Consider the following 14179-nt stretch of genomic DNA (forward strand, 5'->3'; position numbering starts at 1 on the left):
GCGATTCTCAGAATCCCAGTCGCGTCGCCATCAAAGAAGCATGGAGGACGGGGTTGGGGGGGCTTTTTTCTTATTGCAAAGCTACCGACACGCAGTGTCAAGCACTGATCCGCGGGCATGCGTTCAGCGTCGATTGACAGGATTGACACTGACAATGGGAGATGGTTACTTTGATCTTGCGTGCTTACGCACACTTTACTTTTGGCTTGATACGGCTTCTGCGCCGGCGTGCTTCATCCACAATACGAATCCGAACCCGCCACAAAGCGTACCGAGCCAATAGCGTACCGTAGGCTCTATGGAATACGGATACCCTGGTTACCCTTGTTAGAGTCTTGAAGACGCACTATACCGTATTGGACTATGGATTGCTCAGAGAGTGGACACGGTCCTTCCAATCATTTCTTCAAGTAATATCCGTACCGTTTGTACAAAGAATACCTGTACTTCCGGCAGCAAGTCTTGTTTCCCGAGCGGTACGTATCTCCCTGTACATCAAGCTCACTGCGGCGCAGGCATGTGCTATTCCGAGATGAAGACGAAGCGCTGCTGCGTGTGTCTCTTGTATTGACTTGGTGGCAGCTAAGAAGGTTTTATCCAGCATTCTGGGCTTGCTCTTTTGCTCGCCACATGTATCTCATTTCACCATTCCGTCATCAGTTTTTTCGAGCAATATGCCCGATTTAGTCACCCGGCTGTGAAGACAGGTCTGACTCCTAGAGAGCTACAGCCGGCACTTAGATTCGAGCAACTTGCCCTCAATCATCCGATGCACATTGGATTTATCTCCAGAAAACTCGAAGTCGATTTCATGAAATCTGCAGATGATATATGATGGGCTGCTGCCAAAAGATGTCCAGTTAGTCAACGCCCGAATATGGTCTGGGAGCCTTGCTTCCCCATGATGAGCCATCGTGATCAATTATGAGCCATCACGGACCTCATCAGGCACGCTTCAACTCTGCCTGGCAACCGCGTTACCCATACATGGTCAGAGTAAGCCAATCCACCTGCTTCCCAGGCAATCTTTGGACGAAACATGCTGCCCAATCGGGACTAGAGCTTCCACCAACAGCTTCATCCCGTCCTCGGCCAAACCTGACGGGGGACGGCCGGCATGGAAGAGTGGACGAATGTCGGCTCGCCCACAACACGGTCCTGACATCTTCTGAATTAGGTTTTTACTCGGTTTGATATCCAGTCAGCAGGCATTAGAGGAACCTCGCAGATTTCACGTGCAGATTGCTCGGCATGGCACTGGAAAATTCGAGACAATAATCGATTCTTGTGACTGTTGCCCCCCTTGCTTTGCATCGTGTGATAAAATCTACTTTCAGCACGACGCACAAAATCGCACCTCATCTTGCTCCATCAACACTATCCGGGCCGAAAACCTTCATTCGACTGCTGCTACCGGTACCTCGGAGACCGGATTCTCACGTGAAGCTCAGATGCACACATGCTCCATCCGAACGGTATGAAGCCATAAGCGTATACCGCCGCGACCTCGCAACGTCGAGCTTTTCAGACGGGTCAATGCTTATGCTGTCCCAAAGAAGCAGTACACTCGCTTGTGGTGGCGGTGCGCGGTGTTCGGAATCCCCGGCATCGGGAGACACCCTTTTTGCAGGCGGGGACAAATCTCAATCTCTGACCTCTAGCGGAAAGGACCATGTGGTCCCTCCCTGCGTTTAAGTTGTTTATGCTTAAGAGTGAGGTAGAATCATGTTGTTCCCAAATCTCGTCGGGAACGGAACTTTTGCTTTCGTATGTCGCCGTCCACCAGAACACATCGCCCAGCGTTCAGTCTGGTTGGTGCTGTTGACCTTCGACATGAGACGCAGCTCAGGCCGCTTGACGTTCCAATTCCACCTCACTGTACATACATCCTTTTAATGGTTAGTTATTTGGAAAACTGCGTTGAGAGTTTCATAAATGGACTTGCCACCAATTTTCGTCCAGGTAGCGGCAACTACTAGCATATATCCACGGCTTGGGGCTGTGGATTTCGAGCAATCCACTCGACCATTCGCATGACGGTCTAATTTTGGATCTGGGCACTAGATGCCTACAAGTTCGCAAGCTAGGGAAACCTTGTTGACTCTATGGAATAGTTGTCTAATATGACTACTGATCTGAGCAAATGATTGATTGGAAATTGAAAACGTCCACAAAGCTGACAAACGTCTTGCCAAGTCATCACTCACGTCAACAAGTTCCCATATAGACATCGAATTTGATCATTTGGGACGTGGGACTGAACTGTTTCATGTATGAGCAATGCCTCAATGACTTCCTTACTTCCTCCCTATACCGGTTGAACCTTGTCTAATCCTGGCCGGGTCTGCTCAACTCAGTTGCCCGAGCTCTGCTCTCTTCTTGCCGGACGAACAAACTGCGCGGGTTGTGGCTCACATTCGCCGTTTGGCAGAGAACCTTTGACCAGAACACATAAGCCATATTAGAACGTTGTGAAATATGATTTCCGTTAGTTCGTCTATTCAAAATAATCCGATAACTCACAAAAGTCTTGGTGAAAGTCTCACCGTTGTGCCCCTTTCTGCAGAACCGTTTCTTGGGCAGCAACGATGTTAGCATCATGACAGCAACAGCCAACAGGCAAAGAGAACTGATGGGGCAACAAACTAAGAGCCTACTTTAGCTTACCAATTTTAATGACGAGGGGTTTCCCCTTTTGCCATGTTGATACAAGGGGAAAGTATCGATATGATGCAGCCGTAACTTCTTACGCTCTCATATCAGCCCAGCACGTTCAGCTGCATCTAGACAACCGCTACATGGTTAATATTGATCCAAACTGCGCCACATTCCCTTCTCACTAATATTTGTTTCGGTTCCTGCCATCACGATGGATAACCATTACAGTTATTCGCCGCTATTCAACAGCCGACCGATGCGCCTAAAAGAGGCTCAGACCCCAGAGACAAAATATGCCTTTCAAACATTGTTCACCAACTCACTAGGAAAGATCGAGATGGATTACGATCTCTCAGCGGTGTCCATTTTTAGCAGCGCCGCTCAGCAATAGATCGTGGCGCATGTGTACCAAGCAGCGCGGTAGCCCACGAAGCCCGTCGAACTACCATCTTAGGCTGTGGACTGAGCTTGCGAGGAGGAAGATGACAAGCTAATGCTCTATCCATAGTGTGTGGAAAAATTCGAGTGTGCCTCCCACACAAGTTTGCCCACCTTTGACTTGCCCGAAGACGGCATGAAACTACGTCTGATGGGCAAGCAGGTCGATGTGATTGGCAGTTGCACCATGGAGTTTTGTCCCGGGGTTACAACCTAGGATGCCACCCATGAGCCAAGAATAGCGCGAGAAGATTACGGAGACGTTGATCTGTGCCTTTACATACTCCCGGGACGCAAAGCAGATGGTATGTACAACGGTGGAGGAAGCACAGGTTCTCCAGCGTTTCGTTCAATGGGTTACAGGAGGAGTTCACAGTGATGATTTTTTTGGTGTTGACTGTCTTGATATTGAGGACGCTGTTCCTCTCCTGTTCGTCGTCCGATGCAGCCACATCGACCGAGGAGGAGGATTCGCTAGAACCGTCGGAGGGTAATGTGGGACGACAGATCCTCATTGCTGAAGAAGAAAACATGCTGTTCTTAGGTCGGTGTAACCAGCTGGGAGATGGAATAAGGTAGGCAGGTACAGTAGAGGGATATCTTTGCGGCCGTGGAGCTTTGGAGCCGTGGAGTTTTGGAACCCGTTTCCGAGAGTTCTCAAAGTACTTGCTATCGATTTGCGGCATCAGTTTCCCTTGATTTCTGGTATGAGCTCTGATGATGATGCCGAAGTCGCATTGATGGCTTCAAGAAGGTAGAATTCCCATGGAACAGTTGATCTGGGAAAGTCATTTACAAAAGCTCCATCATAAATGACTAGCACAACTAAAGACAAGTGTCATTCAAGAGAGCAGGTTTATCGGGGTGTCTGAGTTATCACCCGGAAAGAAAAAAGTTCATCCACCTGCATCCTCACACTCAATGGTATCAATATCCAACACCCGTGCCTCTCTTGGGGCAGTCTGAGACTGCCCTCAACCTTATCAAACCTCTCTCTGCATATTCGTGACTTGGTTTCTCTTCTTTTGCGGGAATTCAAGTAATACCACTTGGAGAATCCACGACATTCATCCGACCTCTTAGTATCCGTACAAGTTCACTTGTTCCGAGGTGGAAGCCCGGATCCTTCTGTTCTCCCTGACCAGCAGAACACGGATCCACCACGCGCAGCAGATCGAGAGCAGCGAGAAGCCGGCCGAAGCACCAAACCCAATGGCATACCGGGGAGAGTCGGTACTGGGCCACAGGTATGCGCCGTAGATGTAGCCAATCTGGGAAACTCCTGTCAGTAACACGGCAAGAGGCGAAAGCGGTATGCTTGACTCACCTGTCCTCCGACGTTCGTCATGGCGAGAACGACTGCCTTCTTTTCCTTGGTCTGCGATAGAGTTGACGAGGCCCAGCCGATGATTACCTGGAAAAAAGTTAGTTGTCGTGATTCAGACACATCGGACAGTGTTTTAAGATAAGACGACTTACGCTGTTCACAGAGTAGGCGCCCATGGCAAAGATGAAGCAGGCAACGTATCTAGCCGCCGTGTTGAGTGTCGCAGAAGCCAAGACAAAACCGACGACAGCAATCCCCAAGCCGGTGGTGATGTGCCATGTCCTCTCGTGGAGTCTTCCGGAACTCCAGCCGAAGAAGATGCCGGCAGCGCCCGCAAAGATGAAGGGCGGGCAAGTCATCAGGAGAGTGACTGTAGTGTTGAATCCAAGGGTCTTAACAACACTGTTGACTCGTGTCAGTCTGTGTTTTTCAGAGTGCACGTGCTATGAGGATATGGCTCAACTCACGTAGGAAAGAACGAGTTGAACGAGCAAGCGCTGAGATGAAAGTTCTGCATCAGACAGAACAGCCAAGTGCGCTTGTCGCGGACGGCCTGCTTGAGGCCGTCCATGGCCGTGGCCTTGTTCTCGTCCGAGTCGGACAGCTTGTCCTTCTCCATGCGGGAGTGGGCGAGCTCGCGCTCACGTTCGTTCAGCCAACGCGTCGTCAGCGGCGTGTTAGGGAGGAGCCAGAAGCCGAAGATGGCGACAAAGCCGGTGGCGGCTCCTTCGACGATGAACAGCCAGCGCCAGCCAGAGATGCCGTTGAGGCCGTCCATGCCGGCGAAGATGCCAGCAGCAATGAGAGAGGAGAGGCCGGTGGCGAGGATCTGGGCGCAGTAGAGAACGGCAATGCGGGAGGCGACCTCTGAGTGGGTGTTAGTCTAGCGGCGATAAGGGGTTTCCCGAGATCAACGAACCTTTGCGGGTATAAAAGATTGAAAGCATGTAAGTGGCGCCAGGATAGAACTGGTTATCAGGTTAGTAGGAGTTGCAGTCTTTGTATCACATCTGGTTTGACTTACAGGAGCTTCAGTGATCCCCAAGAAGAACCTGCAGGCGACGAGACCTCCGTAGTTTTGAACCAACGCCGTGCAACCTGCAATCTGATGAGTCTTTGATCTCTTTTGTACACTATCAATGGAGCATACCAGAGACCACAGCCCAAATCAGCATCCAGGCGCTCATGTACAAGCCCGGCTGGATTTTGGTGATCAACATGTTCGAGGGGATCTGCATAAGGACGTAGCCGACGAAGAGACTGTGCATCCGTTAGCGATGCTTCCTCATACGCATGATTCCAGGCGATGTTCAGGTTCTGTGCTTGGCGCCACATGAAAAGAGTAGGACACGCAAAAGAGTGAGGCCTAGAAACCAAGCTGTAATGAGGCTCGGGACTGGGGCATCTTACATCGAAACTGCGGTGTTGAACTGCGTGCCGGACATGCCCAGATCGTCTTCCAAATTGTTGAGTCGGGCCTGAGCGATGGCATTGCGATCGACGTAGTCTGCTTGATCAGTCGATGTGTTTATGATGGTGCGATGTTGGGTAGGGGTTCGTACTCAAGAAGTACATGACACAGAGTGTCGGCTACCGGAGAAGTTGTCAGTATCTTTCAGCAGGAGATCACGGTTCTGGTCCCCGACTCACCATTATCCGCCAGTCCAGCTTCCGTACAAGTCTAATCTCCTCAGGATCGGTCTTCTTCGCGGACCCTGTCCAGTCGCGGTTCTCCTCATCCTGCGGGATGGGCTTCTCGTCCTGGAGAACGCTGTCGACGTGATTGACGGTGTGCTCTTCACGCTCCGCCGACGGTGAACGTTTCTCGCTCGCAGCCATTTTGTAGGCTTCTGATGGTTGAGTTCCGGGTCAGGTCGTTGCCGAAAAAGATCAACAGGGCCGGGCTAACTTTGGAGGGGAAAGTTCGTGGCCTACAAAATTAAGCATAAAATGGATGGGCCCTGTGGTATCAAACTCTGTCGACACCTTTAAAAACTCGAACTCATTGACTTTGAACAAACAGCCAGGACCTGCTATTTATCATCATTTTCAGAGCCATCTACGTCTTATGCTCTACAGAGCAAGGTGTCAAAGAGTGCTTCCCCGAATCCGGGGTAATCAGATTTGCGGGGGCAACATCTAGGATCCGGCGCAATAGTAAGAACTCCGGGGGGGTGGAAAGGTCACTCCGCAACACATTGGGATATGCTGGAGCCGCAGTCCAGTCAAGGAACGCGGGGTTCTCGGAGACAGATTTGGGACCCGAGGAGAGAACGTGGCGGTCGATGGAAAAGGGTAAGGTCAAGGGGGATGAGACAAGCATTCTGGGGCCAGCAGGTAGCCTGCGAGTTGATGGGGGAGCGTCTAGACAAGAGTCAGACAAGCACCACCACCACTGGTCACCACTGGGGACATCGGAGTTGGTCAGCTAGTACAGTACCACTGGAGACCGCCCAGGTTGGGGAAATGGGGACATTGGGAACCCCGCGTGCCAAGGCCCGAGGGAATGGAAACTGCTGGGGCTGGCTTGGGGTTAGTGGCATCAGGACCTGTTACATTGGGACTGGGGGATGGATAGAAGTGTGTCAGAGGGATTGATTTGGTTCGTTCGAAGAGCGTGCTGTGTGGATCAAGCAGACATCCCGGGAGGCCGAGGGCAGAGAGCAAGGTGCGAGGGCATCGGGTGTGAGAGGTGGTTGGTTCTTCGAACATGGATGCTGCAAAGTCAAGAGGGTTGGTGTCATTCGCCTGTCATGGCCTTTTCCGAGGACTGCAACATCTTCCTGGGACTCGGACGACGATCTTGCCGTGACGTGATGTAACCAACTCAAGGACAAGAGACGTAGATGTGGTCATCGACGACATTTGCACGTTGCCAACAGCTTGTTGAGCCAGTAATGAGCAAGCCACCGTTCGAATCATGCCCGCTGGTTGTTTCACTGGATCAGCGGACATAGCTAGCCCGAGAAAAGAGGGCTCAACGATAAGCGGACCATGTAAAGCTTACGACGAGTTACTCATGTGCGTCGCATGCATATGCGCACAACCCTGCGGGTGGTATCACGACTGATATGGGTGGTATCGCGAACAGCGGGTTTTAAATCCGGCCGCGACCGATAAGGGAAGCATTCGCCTAGAAGCCACGCGCACTTGTTCATTTTGCCTCGTTCCGATTAACGCCCGGAGGGCTTTTCTAAGACGAAGCCCGCCAGCTTAAACGCACGTACAACCTCCCTCTCACAGCACTCCAGAAACGATTCAACATCTGTGGTTGTCGAAAGGCAAGCCCAAGTCTCTCCTCAGGCGACTGTCCAGCTTCTCCCGGTCCCCATTGCTATCGCCGACAAGCTTGTGACGGATGAGAAAGTCAAGGACGACCAGCGCCGACTCCGGCTTGAACTTGCGGTCAACAAGGAAACCTTTGACCTGCTCAACACTGAACGCCTCGATCGAACAAATGCCATCTCTGGCCTTCAGACGAGCGCCAGGACCCAACTTCAGATCGTAGGGCTTCAGCATGCCAGGCTTGGGCAGCAGATCAACCTGGGGCCCGGTTCCCAGAACCATTTGGGTAAAGTCGAAGTAGCGGATCCAGGGAATTTCCACCTCATCCGGCTTGTTTCTTGGGGCTTTGTGTAGAGGAATTCCAGACTCTACCTGAGCGTAGGTTTCGGTTCTGATTCGATCGAGTGCAACGTCTCCAGGCCGGAGATCGCTAACGACGCACTGGTCCAGGGGGTATGGAGACCGCGATGGGTGAACAGCAAGATACAGCTTCATTTCCTCTCCAGACTGAGAGTAAATGTTGACATGGACGGACGGAACAGTGACGCCGAAGAGCGGCGCGATGTCTCGCGGGATGCCGGCCCGGGAACAGCCGCGGTACTCGTCGAAGCGTCGGATGGGGGCACAGATCAAGGGAATCATGTCAATGTTTTCAAGCAATGCATTTGGAAACCTACCACCGCACGGGTCCATGGTTTTGCTGAGATGTTGTCGGATTTGGACGAAGGCGCGGGTGAAGTCAAGCGGGCTGTTGCAGGTTTCGGGCTGTAGCCTGACCTCCCTCCACGTGCTGTCAAACGTGAAGAACTTGGACCCGGAGACCTTCAGATAACTAACGACGATGGGGTTCAGGAGTCCGTAGGCTTGAACTGGTCTTGTGTGATGGCCTACAAGGAACGTCCATGGTTGGCCATCAGACTTGGTGAATCGATTAGCATCGTCAATGATGCTAGACCAAGTTTCAAAGTCATTGGTTGTGGAGGACATGGTGTGACTAGATAGCCTGGATTAGTTAGTGAGACTGTGTAGCGACCTACCTGGCATTTAGGGGAAACGGAATGGATGACTCGACTAAGATTCTTGAGCTAGACAGCAGTTGAAAAGGATGGCTTGGGTGAGGATGATGATTTGGTGATGTTGTTGGTTGTGTCAGCGGTGTAGAGCAAGATAGAGTAGGAATGTTTACAGGTAGGCTACTTATACAACTTGAGCTCACAAATCCAAGAAAAATTCTCAGAAGAAGTTTCCAAAAAGTGCTCAGGTTGTTTCTCAGTTGTTCTATTGTTGAACAAGGTCAAGTGCAGAAACGCTTGTTCGAGAATGGTCTGGCTTTGTTTTCATCAAGAACGGATGCAGCGTTTGCTTCCATGATGCTTGGTCTAAATGCAATTGTTCCCCAACAAACGCTTTCAACTGTTCAGTCTTTTGGCGGTTTCACCTTTATTGTATGTGATGATTGTGTGACCAGCTTTGGTTGATACTTAACAAGGTTCCTGTTGTTTATACCGAGGTGAGCCACTCTCGGTAAACGTCGGTGTATCTCGGTGTGACTCGGTGTAGTTGCCGAAGCAATTGCCGGTTGAATGTTTAGCCCCGGAACCAGCCCCAAGCTCCCTTGAGCGTTGCCGAACCCAATTGCCATGGGGAGCGGGTCCCCCCACCTCGGCTTCGAGGATCAAGCTGGGGAAGTGAAGGGGACGAAGGGGGAAGAGCTATTCTCCCCAAAGTCTCTCTCTCAACTGGGCCTGGTACATCATTTAAGAGCTTGCCCCTTGACCTCGGCGACATCGGTCTTGTTTACCCGACTCTTTTTCGATCTTCTCGAGGCTGTTTTCCCCCTGAACTTTCTTTGTCTACTTTCTTTTACTCTGTACGATAGCATTTCCCAATCCTCGACCTTACTGCGTAGTCGTACCGTTTACAACCTCCGAATCCATTTGACGAGCGAAGCTCCAAGTTACAACACAACACACCACGCCGCAAACATGTCCGTCCCCAGAGGACTCTCGTCCGTGCTGAAGAAAGCACCCTCCGACGTCGTAATCCTGTCGTCGCTGCGAACCGCCATCTGCCGGTCGAACCGGGGCCAGCTGAAAGACGCGTACCCCGAAGAGCTGCTCTCGACGGTCCTCAAGGCCACGCTCGAGGCCAACCCGAACCTGGACCCGCGCAAGATCGAAGATGTCGCCGTCGGCGTCGTGCTCTCGGAGCTCGGCGGCTCCAAGGCGGCGCGCATGGCCATGAACCACGTCGGCTATCCCAACGAGACGTCGCTGTACACCGTCAACCGCGCCTGCTCGTCGTCGCTGCAGTCGATCGCGCTCGTCGCGGCGCAGATCCGGACCGAGGCGATATCGGTGGGCATCGGCGCCGGAATGGAGAGCATGACCCGGAACTACGGCAGCCGCGCCATCCCCGTGGACGTGTGGCCCGCCCTGAAGGACTCGCCGGTCAAGGACGCGAGGGACTGCATCATGCCGATGGGCATCACCTCGGAGAACGTGGCGGAGCGCTACGGCGTCTCCAGGGCCGACCAGGATGCCTTCGCCGTGCGCAGCCACCAGAACGCCGCGAGGGCGAGGGAGGACGGCTCCTTCGCCACCGAGATCGTGCCCGTCACGACGAGATACCAGGAGGTGGACAAGCAGGGCAACAAGGTCGGGGAGGAGCAGACCATCACGGTCACCAAGGACGACGGCATCCGCGCCAACATCGGCATCGAGGCCCTGCAGAAGCTGAAGCCGGCGTTCAAGCCCGACGGCGCCAGCACGGCGGGCAACTCGTCGCAGGTGTCGGACGGCGCCGCCGCCACGCTGCTCATGCGCCGGAGCACCGCCACGGAACTGGGCCTCACCGACAGCATCATCGGCAAGTTCGTCGGGGCCACGACGGTCGGGTGCGCGCCGGACGAGATGGGCGTCGGCCCCGCCCTGGCGATCCCGAAGCTCCTCGGCCAGTTCGGCCTCGAGAACAAGGACGTGAACCGCTGGGAGATCAACGAGGCCTTCGCCAGCCAGGCCATCTACTGCCTGCGGGCTCTGGGGCTGGAGCAGGCCTACGAGGACGGCAAGGTGAACCCCGACGGCGGTGCCATCGCCCTGGGACACCCTCTTGGCGCCACCGGTGCCCGCATGACGAGCACTCTGCTGCACGGCCTGGGGCGATCCGGCGGCGAGGTTGGTGTTGTCAGCATGTGCGTCGGTACCGGCATGGGCATGGCTGGACTGTTTGTGAGAGAGTGAAAGGATGAGAGAGCTGCAATTATACCAATAAAATCGCTTCGTTGACAAATGTGCCAACACTGGGTGCATGTCCCGGGATGCCTAATGGGCGTTTTCACTGCCTGCGCCACATAGACACATATCTCACCATGCATGAGGCTGTATGCACTGCATTGCATCACCCCGCCCTACTTTCATGATTGGTGACCAGGATCGCTCACATGATCACTACAGTTCATCGGCAACAATCAGGCTGAGACTGTGGTGCCCGAATCTCCCCCTCTTAACTCTCGTCTTCAGGTCTTATCCCGCCATAGCTTGTTGCAAAGACGCATTTCAGAGTCACCCACGGCTCACCGAGAACCAACCCGGCCAGGTTTTATCACTTGCAACATCATGGAAGTGGTCGGCGCGGTAGCAAGCTTCATCGCCATCGGCCAGGCTTTGGCCGCGGGGCGCCATGTCGTTGATGTCCTTCGAGCGATTCCCGGCATCGGAAATGAGCTGACATGGCTCCACGATGAGGTCAGTACAGGCCGGGCAGATCTTCTTGATGGCAACCGGAAGCTGACCGCCAGGGTTCTCTTGTAGATCGAAACCCTCCGATTGATGGTCGAAGAAGCAGACATGGGAACGAGTGCCGTCGAATCACTACCGGAGACCCCGTTGCTGAGGAGAACCAGACTTCAACTCAGCGAGATCGTCGCAGATCTCGAGGCAATTCAAAAAGGCTGTGTCCGAGCTGTTCGAGAGAACGGCAAGGTCAAGGCAAAGAAGACCAAATGGTTCTTGCAGCAGAAGCAACTGTCTGAGTGCCGTGCGAAGGCCCAAAATGCCCGAGAAAACCTTCACGCTGCTTTGCAAATATTGCACCTCAAGGAGACCAGGTGAGCGGCGTAGCAACCTGCTCAAGCACTGCCCTGTTGGTTGACACGACCACTTTTCCAGACAACTCGTTCTGCGCAGCTTCGCGATTCAGACAAGCGGAACAATAGCATTTAAGCCTTTGCGCTCGGAAGAACGGCGAATGTCATCTTGTCATCTACCACCGTTGCATGTTAACGACAAGGACGACGCACAGGAACCGCTACATGAGAGGCCTATCGCTCACTTGACGACCGCCGTTGAACAACTTGTCCTGCCAGACAACCAACCACAAACAACCAGCAAGGTATCCCCAAGAGGCTCAGACATCGTGATAATCAACGCTTCATTGTCTACCTTCGAAAGGTGCCCGCAGCCGTGCTGGTGCCGCTGCCATGGCTCGCGTCCCGCGTCCTTCAAATCGGCGGATTGGGCACATAACCTGATCGGATCCTTTTCCGGAAGCTACACCCAGCGGTTCGCGTTCCGAAACAATACAAGATGCGACTCGGCCCTTTGCAAAGCCAGCGGAGATGCATCCATCAACCTCAGCTATCGGTTTCCGGCATGGTTGTGCTCTCGGTTTATCCATCTCCAAGCCTCAGTAAACGCTGTTACGGGTCTCAGTGTTTCGTTGCGGCCCATCAGATTGCTGCCCTTAAATGCCATTTTCTGGACTTGCGCTGAACACTGGTCGAGAGTTGAACTGGCCCAGCTGATGCAATCTGAGGGTGTAATCTACCCCGGGGACATCGACACTGACGGGAGGACGGCGATCCTCGTGAGCCTCATCCTATTAAGTTGACGTAGTATCTTTGCTGATAACTGCTTGGTTTCTAGCATGTGATTAGACATGGAACCACGGATGCTGTGGCCTTTCTTGCGGAATTATGGGCAAATCAGCTGCAAAGCGACAGCTTCGACAGGTGAGGTCGGGCTTTAGTTGGACATGCACCTAGGATTCTTGGAAGCGGAAACATTGCTAACCGGGCCGATACATGGACGTACAGAACTTGGTTCTTCGAAGCGCACGTGGTGATCGAAGACAACCCTGAGTTGCCTTCAAAGGGAAAAGATGCACTACGCAGGATGATATCTTGCAATTCCGCTGGCATAGACGCTCTTGATACGCCGTTACATGGCGCTGCAGCACAGACAGACTCGGCCGAGATTCAGCAGGCTGTCAAGAGTCAACCGTGGGCCATGCACCAGTTTAACCACCGTGGCGAAACGCCCTTGCACGTCGCTGTGCGGCTGGGCAATCTCGATGGTGTCAGGGAGTTGCTCAGGTTGGGCTGTGATGTCAACCAGCGAGACGGCTTTGGATACACGCCCCTGATGCAAGCTTCCGGAAAAGGTCATGTCGCCATGGTTCAACAGCTACTCGATGCCGGTTGTGCCGTCGATGCGAAGAGCAAAATCGGCTGGACGGCCCTGCACCATGCTGCTGACGTGGGAAAAGAAAGCTCAACACAGATTTTGAGAAGCTTGTTGTCTGCCGGTGCGTCGGCGACGGTCACTGACTCAGATGGTGATTCAGTTTTGCACACGGCAGCGGGAACAACGGTTAACAGAGATGTTCTTCGGGAAAATTTACGCCTGCTTCTGGATGCGGGTGCTGACTTGGAGGCATGCAATTCCAGGGGAAGGACGCCGCTGGTAGACGCCATTATCGGAAGAAACCTGGTGGGTATCCAGTGCCTTGTGGAAGCGGGTGCTAACACAACAGCATCGGGATTCCTCCATCGCGCAGCGCTTTACTCGGGCTGTGGAGAACTCGACTACTTGGACAGCCTGTCGCTGTCTGGAATCAACCTGAACAGTGTCGATAAATACGGAAACACAGTGTGGGACTGCTTCGTTTGTTCCTTGGTCGCGGAAGATTGGCGGCGTGGAAGTATTCGCAAGCCAAGCTTGGATGAGCAAGAAGCTTTCATTCGATTATATAAAGGCATCCGAGACAGAAACTTGGATCAGGATATAAAAAGGCTGGAATGGACTCGTCAATACTTGGTATGTGAGGATCAGCGAGGCGCCACGTCTGCGCTGGATCCCTTGATCAAGCAGAAGACAGAATGGGAACGGTGGGATCAGGTGGAAACGTATAAGACCATCGGTCTACAGGTCCGAGAAGGCATGTGGCACGCGGCGCTCCAATCGGTGGACGAAAACATTGAGATTCTGCGGGAGGAGATGGCCAAGTCCCCATTGGAGAATTCGTCGTACTGGAATTACGTACTGGAAACGGACACGGAAGACGGCGAGACTGAAGACGAAGAGGACAAGTCTGAGGCAAGTACAGGCTATGCCGACGAGTATGAGACGCGTTACTCACCAAGTGACGAGGAATCTGGCAAGGAGGAGGATGATGTGTGAACTAAGTGTG

The 14179-nt window shown here is 53.2% G+C and overlaps 3 protein-coding genes across 3 annotated transcripts; 1 reads left to right on the forward strand and 2 right to left on the reverse strand.

Moving 5' to 3' along the window:
* Positions 1-4175: 4175 nt before the first annotated feature.
* CH63R_06853 (Major facilitator superfamily transporter) lies at positions 4176-6262 on the reverse strand (the record flags this gene model as incomplete). The annotated part of the gene is made up of 10 exons (XM_018301828.1): positions 4176-4367; positions 4424-4510; positions 4576-4825; positions 4891-5290; positions 5343-5391; positions 5448-5521; positions 5574-5683; positions 5834-5930; positions 5986-6013; positions 6074-6262. 10 exons carry the CDS (start codon positions 6260-6262, stop codon positions 4176-4178), a joined length of 1476 nt encoding a protein of 491 aa, XP_018159678.1.
* A 1419-nt stretch (positions 6263-7681) lies between these two features.
* On the reverse strand, positions 7682-8695 carry CH63R_06854 (Thiamine pyrophosphokinase; the record flags this gene model as incomplete). The annotated part of the gene is made up of 1 exon (XM_018301829.1): positions 7682-8695. One exon carries the CDS (start codon positions 8693-8695, stop codon positions 7682-7684), a length of 1014 nt encoding a protein of 337 aa, XP_018159679.1.
* A 998-nt stretch (positions 8696-9693) lies between these two features.
* Positions 9694-14169, forward strand: CH63R_06855 (Pfs domain-containing protein; the record flags this gene model as incomplete). The annotated part of the gene is made up of 6 exons (XM_018301830.1): positions 9694-10938; positions 11164-11454; positions 11521-11816; positions 11878-12574; positions 12634-12719; positions 12804-14169. The coding sequence occupies 6 exons, from the start codon at positions 9694-9696 to the stop codon at positions 14167-14169; spliced, it is 3981 nt and encodes a 1326-aa protein (XP_018159680.1).
* Between the last annotated feature and the right edge of the window lie 10 nt (positions 14170-14179).

The sequence above is a fragment of the Colletotrichum higginsianum genome, chromosome 4 (assembly GCF_001672515.1).
Source record: "Colletotrichum higginsianum IMI 349063 chromosome 4, whole genome shotgun sequence".
NCBI classification, from domain to species: Eukaryota; Fungi; Ascomycota; class Sordariomycetes; order Glomerellales; family Glomerellaceae; genus Colletotrichum; species Colletotrichum higginsianum.